General features: G+C 42.1%; 1 protein-coding gene across 2 annotated transcripts; it reads right to left on the bottom strand.

Annotated features, from left to right (window-relative positions):
* Positions 1–5,869: 5,869 nt before the first annotated feature.
* Positions 5,870–8,459, bottom strand: LOC121795846 (scarecrow-like protein 6). Of its 2 annotated transcripts, none has more exons than XM_042194479.1 (2): positions 7,537–8,459; positions 5,870–7,458 (listed from the first exon to the last, which is right to left on the bottom strand). In XM_042194479.1, the coding sequence occupies exons 1-2, from the start codon at positions 8,111–8,113 to the stop codon at positions 6,137–6,139; spliced, it is 1,899 nt and encodes a 632-aa protein (XP_042050413.1). In that variant the 5' UTR covers positions 8,114–8,459; the 3' UTR covers positions 5,870–6,136. The 2 variants fall into 2 exon arrangements, with proteins under 2 accessions (XP_042050413.1, XP_042050412.1); XM_042194478.1 differs by having other exon boundaries at positions 5,870–8,121; positions 8,386–8,445.
* Between the last annotated feature and the right edge of the window lie 792 nt (positions 8,460–9,251).

The raw sequence follows: 9,251 nt of genomic DNA, 5'->3' as shown, positions 1-9,251 counted from the left end.
CCGGTGGCGTGGAAAGGTCAGTTCACTACTGGATTCAAAGGAAGACATCCCTCGATGATCCTGGAAGCCGTTGTCGACTACCGTTTGCGGATCTGGCATGCGTATTTCGGTGTCGCAAGTTCAAACAACGACATCAATGTTTTGCAGTCTTCGCCTCTCTTCAATGAGGAGTGCCGGGGGGAAGGTCCAGAAATCATATTCGTGGCAAACGGCACGCAGTACCACAAGTGATACTATTTGGCAGATGGGATATACCCTCGTTGGCCTGTATTTTTCAAGATAGTTTGGCAACCGGTTGGAATGAAGAAAGCCTATTTTGCGCGAAAACAAGAGGGTGCTAGGAAGGATGTTGAACGAGCTTTTGGTGTGCTCCAAGCGCGGTGGGCGATTTTACGGTGCCCAGCACGAGTTTGGCACGAAGATGATGTCGCGAATATCATGTATGCATGTATCATATTCCACAATATGATAATAGAAGATGAAGGATTTGCTGCTGAGCGTTGGGCACCGGAAGATGGAGCTAGTTCAAGTCACAGTGTTGCCTCCGCGCCGATACAAATGGGTGTACCGCGTAGTAATGAATATCTACTCCAACGTTTCACTGATATGCGCAGGGACACAACACATAACCAACTTCAGGTCGATTTGATTGAAGAGGTCTGGGCATGTGGGGGAGGGGGCACAACGTGATGAAATTGTGTAATGTCAAAAATTTTCGTTGTATAATTTTCCCCTTCATGTAATACAACGAAAATTTAGTTTATTATTTTTATTTATTAAATTAACAGTTATTTTATAATTATTTTCAGTTTGATAATTTTAATTCTAATTGAATTAAAATATACAATCAATTGATAAAACAAAAAAATGGCTTAGAAAGTGTCCATTACTGTGGAAAAAAAAGTGGCTTGTCTACCAAACTGTCCTCTTTATTGTGGACACTCTTATAATGCATTAGTGTAGTGTTACAATATAAGTCGGGTTTCAAATCTTAAAAATAACCACTAAAATAAAACATGGCTTCTCTAAGGGCACCTGCAACGCGTTACGCGGGTGTCCCGCGTTCCGTCACGGGGGGACGGGACGGCGGCGCGACGCGTTGTGGCGCCCCGTCTCGTCCCCAGCCCGTCCCGCGTCCCGTCACGGTGTGACGAGTGACGAGCCCAGGCGCCATGCGTGACGCCCACTCGTGCGGCCCGCGAGTGGGCATTGTCACGCTGACGCAATAAATCATTTTTTTTAAATTTGAATTTAAAATAAATAAATAAATAAATAAATAAAAATTTGTAAACGGTAATATTACAGTTTAATTAGCCGTTTTTTTATTTATTATTTATTTATTTTTTTACTCTATAAATACTCCTAATTCATCCTCATTTCACACACAACTACACATCTTCTCTCCCCAAATCATCTTCATTTCCTCTCCAATTTTCATCTAACATCTCAACACAAAATGTCCGGCGACGAAAACTCTGGCGGTGACGGCTCCGGTGCGTAGGATCTCAACGCGTTCGGCGACTGGGGGAGCATGTACAACACATTGGGTGGTTCTGGTTCGTCGACGCCCGCCCAGTACCAAGCCTGGTGGAACGGAATTGTCTTTATGGCAGCCCAACTTGGCCTTCCGCCTCCTACCGGCTTTAGTGCACCTCCACCGCCTTCGGGGGATGATTCGCCGGCGGAGTAATTTTTTTATTTTCTATAAAATTGTATTTGAAATTATGCCACGTTTATTTTTTTAAGATTTTAATTGTGTGTTTTTTAAATTTTTTAACTTTTAAGTTGTATTTATATTTTATGTTGTGATTTTATTTTATTGTTAATGAAGTGTGTTTTTTATTAATTGAATTTGTTAAAAAAAATAAAAAAATGAAATTGAATGAATAGTAATTTAAGTGACGATTAAGGGACGGAGGGTTGCAGGTTCCGTCCCTTAATTAAGGGATGGAGTAAAAAAGTACAATGAGATCTACAAATAATATTTTAAGGGACGGTATAATGACATCGTTGTGGATGACGTAATCAATGCATTACATGTCTTTAATGATTGAATGAAATGTCTGTTACCATAAGTGGGTCATGAGTTAAAATGTGACGTAAATGACTGCTACCTACAATCATTAAAATATAATCCTCACCACCTTTATATCTAGATAGTTTAACCCCAGTCAAATTAATTATGTAAGAAAACTTTTCCTATGAGTATAACATCTTATTAATATTTCTTCCGTCCCACATGAATATACATTCTTTCATTTTTAGTCTATTTAGAAAGATATGAACTTACTAAATTTAAAAACTTTTTTTATCTCTAATAGGGTGGAACAAATTCCCAATCAACAATATTTTAATTATTTTTTCTTTCTTTACCAATTGTATATTAAAATTCCTACCCAAAATACATATCTTACCAGATGGAGGAATAGAACTCTATTTTGTTTTATTATAGAAACTGAAGAAAATATGAATGAGTGGAAAACACTTGAGTGAGATGAGAGACGGGGACTAAATATGACAGTGTATTGTGTGTCAGCAAAGAGTTGTTTAATCATATGACTATGTTTCTTTAACAAAGCTGTGCTCCTTCTTAATCATTATAATTAATGCAGGGCTGTTTTGGACTTTCACCATTAATGGGGATAAGCAAAATTCTTTGGATACCTAGACCTTTCTTGATATCCAATATACTAGCATTATAAAATCATATCGAAAAGATTGCCAAATTTTCCACAATGTCAAATTTTAAGAACACAAAATCCACAGGTTTGTAGTATTATCGTGACATATTTGTGATTTTGTATTTGGTCAAAGTACTGGAAGTGAACAGACCTTTTTTAGCAAAATCTACTTGGATTTATTAACCTTGATTAAGAGCATCCACAGTGGTACGGATATCCCAGCGGACATTCCCGCAGACATACAAAAAACACCTTCTGTCACGTCATAAGGATTTCCCACAGCACTGTTACGTCATAAGGACATCCCACTGAACAATGGCGGACATCCCCAAGGACATCCCGACGGACTTCCCACAATAATAAAAATTCACAAATTCACCAAATTAAACAATTTACGGAATTAAAATTTCGACACAAATACGGAGAAATTGCAACCACTTTATTTAAAAAAAACATACATAGTACAAAAAAAACATACATAATTATTAAAAAAAATTACATAGTTAAAAAAAACCGTCGTCTCACTCCTCGGATTCCCCACCGTCAGTACCCTCATCGTCCCCGCCGGTAGTCCCCTCGTCGCCACTCTCCGCCATGTCTCCCAACCCCAAATCGCGCCGCATACTGTTGATGATATCCTTCAGCGACGACCTGTAATGGCGATCGGTCGATGTCCGTCATTCAACCGTTGCACGTAACATGGTTTCATGTTGCGCGACGCGGGCGAGTGAGGGGAGCTCGGGATCGTTTTGGGTAGGAGCTGCCGACTGGGCCTCGGCGGACCCACTGGCGCTTCCACTCGCCATCCGCGCCGCAGACTTTTGCCCCACCGAGCGACGGCGACGGGCCGACGATGAAGGTGTCGAGAACTTTGCCTCAGCGGGGGGAGTTCGTGGGAACCAGCACTGCTACGGTACTCCCCGGAGGCGCTGATCTTCGGCCAGCCAGATTCAACACCCGCAGTAAACTTGGCCGAAGTCTGCACCACAAGATACACCTCCCAATATTTGAATTCCCTGAAGCCCGCCGCAGCGTCTTTGAACTGATGGTGAGACAGAAGCTTCACATCCTCGGCAGACATGCCGCTGGTTGCCGAGTGGAGGTTGTTTGTATAAATGCCGGCGAATCGGCTGAGCTGCCTCTTCAGCCGCTCCCGCAGGCGAGGTAGTGCCCCGTCCCCTCCCCCTCCCTCTCCTTGTCCCCTCCTCCTCCATGTCGTCGTTGGTGCATCTGTGGGAGAATCCCGGATCGGAGATAGCCCCAACTCCTAAAACGAGAACGTCTCGATGCCAGTGAACTGAGTCTCGAGAGGAGTACTCGGGGGGTTGTCCGTCGACAGTAAATCCATATAGGGGCGATAGACATTGTCCACCGGTGATTGGGAGACTCCCTGCTTACTCCCCCGCAGCGACAGGCGAACCCTGCATCATCCTCGGCATCATCATCCCCGCCATTCCGAACATCGTGGGGGACATTGAGGTACTTCCGCCAACGGGAAAGATCGGTCACTGTGACTCGCTCGTGGCGGGGGAATTAGGACGTCCGCGCGGAAGTCCGTGGAGTCAACGCAATGGCAGACATCCGCAAGGACGTCGCGACGGGCGTCTCGTGAACGCCGCAGAACTCCGGTGTCAACAGCGGACGTCCATATCCGCGTCACCACTGCACAATGACTCTGGTACGCCGGTCGGACGTCCACCAGGTCGGGCGCCATTGTGGATGCTCTAAGTAATTTAGGAAATTAAGATTTGGCAAGATTTTGACTATGATTTGGCATGCTATAAATAGTGCTCACTCATCATTGATAATGACCAAAATTGTAGCCATTTTGATTGGACAAGTTATGTAAATCATTTTTAGAACAGACAAAACGCAAATAAACAAACAATTTTGTAAAGGAAATAAATTCAGATTAAAGAACATTATGGAGTAGGACAGATAACAGTTATCAACAAAATTATTCAATATCGCCTTAAGCAAGATAATAGGGAAAACAAAACAAATAAAACAAAAAAACACATTAACTCCTAATGATCTCCCACAAATAATTAGATTACTCAGAAACACACCATCAAAACTCGACATCAACCACTTTAAAGTAGAGATGCCCAACGTTTAGCGAACCGGCGGTTAATCGTGAGACTGGTTACGGTTCCAAACCGGAACCAGACATTAAAATGAAACCAAAACCGTGACATTTTAATTGAAACCATGAAAAATAAAAGGGCTCAAAACCATTCTTGAAATGAAATACTTCTCTCTCTCTCTCTCTCTCTCTCTCTCTCTCTCACACACACACACACACACACACACACACAAAAGAAGCACTCACAAGGAGGGGGGGGGGCAACATGGCCTTAGATCTTATAAAAATGAGGGTTAGGTTTAATAAAAGAATTGGTGAGATTAAAGAAAGATGGATTAAAGTAAAGTAGAGAGGGTCCAATAGTACAAGTCCCATGTGAGTTGATTAGGACAGGGATTAAAAAATGAGGGATTAGCCTTAACAGCAGCAAGTTCGATGGGGATTAAAATATGAAATGTTAGCATGCAAAGTAACGTGATGGACGACAAAGAGGGCAAAAAACCATAACTGAAACAATTAATTAACACCAAAATCAATACTATAATAACCTCATTATAATTGAAAGCGACATACCAATCATAGAGATGCATGTACTAAATAGAATTTCCAGGCCAACATCCTATTTTGTTCAACACCCCAAATGTCCGCCTCCTCTCTCTCTCTCTCTCTCTAGAGAGATTCATTCAAAGATTGCATAATTTTCTTACAACATCAAAGCTTAATCAACAACATCTAGTACATGGAAACATGTCTGGTTTCTTGCTAGTTTTCATATCAGTAAAATGCAGCTTAGCTTATCCATCTAAATCACATACAAAATCAAAAAAACCATGTAGCATGAAGATGCTTCTTCCATCCAAATGAAACCGAGAAATTCACATTTTCCAGCAATTTAGTACGATCGACTCAACCATATATCTTCATGCACAATAAAAGGAGAATAAAACACATCAAATTCTACAATACAGATCAACATGAACATCTATATGGCCAGACCTCAAATATCATCCAACAAGAATTCCTTTTGACAAGGAATTATATTCCCAATTATGATCATGAATTTTAACCTACCTGTCCAATATCAATGAATGAGTCAAAAAGGTTAAATTCTTTTGATTTTTTTCCTTCCCATTCCTGGTTTTGCAATACTGCCAGTGTATGGTTACAAACATAATAAATCAATCACCAAGATCCACAATTAACATACGGCATCGAATAAGATTTAACTATATTAGAACATCCAGTACTAAAATGTGCCTGGTTCATTCGAAAGTTGGAAACTCAGGCAAGATGAATATTCATAAAAATTTTAAGGCAGTAGTTGAGTTTGCGAAAATTCATGGCACCTTCGAGGAGAATTCCAAGAGCTTCAGCATCTCCAGGCCGTAGCAGAGATGAGTTCCTTCCTTTGCCAACATAAAACGAGAGAAGACTGCCTCTTCTCCACTTGAAAACCTCGAACGGGAGTCCTCTTTATCACACACTCCGCTTGTGATTCTGTGAAGTTGCTAAACGTTACAGGGGAGAACCCTGAAGACAAAAAGAGAGCCCTCCAATGCTGCGTCTTTTCAGGTGAGCGAAGACGGCCAATCACAATCTTCTCAATCCCCGGCTGGAGCAAGAATCTCTCAATCTTCTGCAGAGCGTCCATATTCACATTGACAGCATCAAGAGACTCGAGCAGGTTTGAGTAAGACTGGAGGGCGTGAACTATGTGGTTGGCAAAGGGAAGGTCAGTCCTATCACAGCCTCTGTCGACAGAGACAACAATCCTTGGTGAGAGCTGCTTGACAAAGCGCATTATCAATGGCACGGAGAACTGGTGATTGGCAAGAGAGCCAACAGGGAGATTCACCGCAATTGCCTCGTTCTCTTGCACGTGGAAAGGGAGAGACCACGAAGCAGAATTCAAGGAATCAATACTTATAGCCTCAAACTCGAATGCAATGTTAATCTCAGCGGCAAACTGGATGAGATTCTCTCGTGTGAGGCCGAGCTCGAGCTGATCATGGGTGGAAGTAGAGGCGAGGGCAGTAACCTTGAAGGAGGGGGAGCCCCCTCCGCGCAGTGCAAGCTCCTGCATAAGAGAGGCCCACTGGCCGCCATAGCCAATATCGAAATCGACAATATGAAACTTATCAAAGCCTTGGAGAACCTCAAGAATGGCTTGGTTGCAGGTGAAATTGGCAAATTGGACAAGTGGGGAGATCTCAGAGAAAGATTTGTAAGCACCAATCTTGAAAACGAGGCTAAAAGGTGAGGAGTTGGAGTTGTTGAGCTCATTAGCATTAGCATTAGCATTAGTGTGGAGGAGGAGTTGCAAAGCCTCCTTGCAATAAAAAGCAGCCCTGTTGAAAGGCTTACCAATGGGAGAGAGCTGGTGATTGAGCCGCGCCAATATCCCTTGCGCGAGTACTGGATTTCCCGTCTGGACCAGCTCTGCAGCCTTGAATAGCTGGTCGACTATGGCCTGCTGCTGCTGCTGGTGACCTAATTCCTCCATTTTGGGCTTCTGCTGATGCAGGTAATGAGGGAGCTGACCAGTGTCTCTCGAGATCTGCTCCTCACCGGCGTTGTGCCGCTTCGCCTGAGGAGGCCCGAAGAGGTTCTGCTCTTGCTGCTGCGGGAAGAAGAAGGGGGGCTGCTGATTCATGAGCAGCTGCGGGTTGAAAATTGGAGGCGGCTTCATTTCTGCGCCGAGATTGTTAGGAATTGGAGATGGATTCATCAAATTTGGGGAAAGTTTGAAATTAGGGTTGGGAGCCAAACCAGCGCTGGATCTGTAGTTTGAAATTGCCCCAAATTGGTCCCCGCCGAACCCCTGATCTACAACTCCGAAGCCGCCGCTACCGAAATCGAACTCCGCCGCGCCTCCTCCTCCAATTTGGATGGACTTACTGAGATGAGAGTCCTCCACATCACCCATCACCCAACGGAGGAAGGCCTGCTCCTGGCTGGGCGAGACGGCGGCGGACTCAGACAGCACGCTCTCCCAGTCCTCCATGGCGAATTTCTCCGGGTTAGCGGTGGCTGCTGCTGTTCCGATCTCTAGATTCAGCGGCGGAACGGGGAGGAGGTCGGAGTGAGGTGGTCCGGCATTGGAGCTGGTGGCGGTGGTGGAGTCTTGGTGCCAAGGGGTATTGTCGGAAACAGCCGCCACGCCGGGCGTGTCGCCGAGAGAGGAAGACAGGGTTGAAGAGGAAGTAGGCCTACTCGGAATTCTTGCTGAGTCGAGGACAGATGTTGGCTCACCGAAATCTGAGATGAAATCTTTGTTCTTCACTGCAAAATCAAAGTCTAACACACCCTTCCCCTCAAAATCAAAGGGTAAGGGCATCCCCTTCATCTAAATCCCTAGATTCCGAGAAACGGAAAAGGAACACAAAATCAAAGAGTAAACAGAATGCAGGGAGTTAGTATATACATGCATGTATGTGTGTAGACAATGAAGAATGAGAATAGGTGAAGAAGAAGAAGGGGGAAATGGTGGATTGGTATGTGGGAGGAATTGGTTAATTTTGTATCGTGAAGTCGACCAAGGAGTAGTACTCTGTCTGCCTTGTGTTTTCTGCCATGGATGCGTGCAGGTGCAACGTAAAAAAGTAGAAAAGTGCTTACCCTTCATTCATCTCTTTCTCTCTCTATAGTGTATTGTTTCTTTCTTTTTATTTTCTTTTTTGTTTCTTCACCAGTTTTTTAGCTAATTTATTTATGTGGCTTGTCTACTCTTTCTTGCTTGGGTTTCTCTCCCTCCCCACTAACCCACGCGCGCAAACCTTGAGTCTTCCCCACTTGCGCCATGCTTCCATCCCAAAAATTTTAAAAATTCCTCTATCCGTTTCACAAAACAATCATATTTATAGAATGACCTTGTAATTCTAAAAAATTTATTTTATATATCAAATAAAGAAATATATAATTTTTATATTGTTGAGAGAGATTTTTTTCATAAAATAAATATGATTTTTAATAAGATAAACTAAAAAAGAAAAATGAAATATGTTTTACAGTGATAGTAACATTTAAAGGTTAAGTAGAAAGAGAATAAAGTGTTCTCCATCCAAAAAAAAATATATTCATCATTCTACTCAGTTTGGTTCGTCTAAAAAAATAATTTCATTTAAAAATGGAAACTAATAACTGCTTACATTTTTTTTTTCAATCTCCTATTTAATCTATTCTTTTTCTTTTCATTTTATACTTTTCCCACTTTTTCTTCACGTCTCGATATTTTATAAATTTCTGGTCATAACCTGCACAATCTCCCATATGACTATTTGTTGGTCCATTTATACAAATTAATCTCATTTTTTTTTGTAAATATGTTTTTTACTATACTTTTGCCTTTCATATTTTATCTATTTTTTATATTTTTATATTTTTATATTTTTTTAACTACATATTTGAATTATAAACATCCGCAAAATAAATAATTTTTTAACTACATATCTGTTACTAGCCGGATGTTATGTTTTTATTGAAAT

Source organism: Salvia splendens, chromosome 3, assembly GCF_004379255.2.
Source record: "Salvia splendens isolate huo1 chromosome 3, SspV2, whole genome shotgun sequence".
NCBI lineage: Eukaryota > Viridiplantae > Streptophyta > Magnoliopsida > Lamiales > Lamiaceae > Salvia > Salvia splendens.
This window is presented reverse-complemented; position numbering and strand designations above follow the sequence as displayed.

Excerpts from the sequence above, each read along its gene's own strand:
- LOC121795846 (XM_042194478.1), bottom strand. The coding sequence starts at position 8,113 with ATGAAGGGGATGCCCTTACCCTTTGATTTTGAGGGGAAGGGTGTGTTA.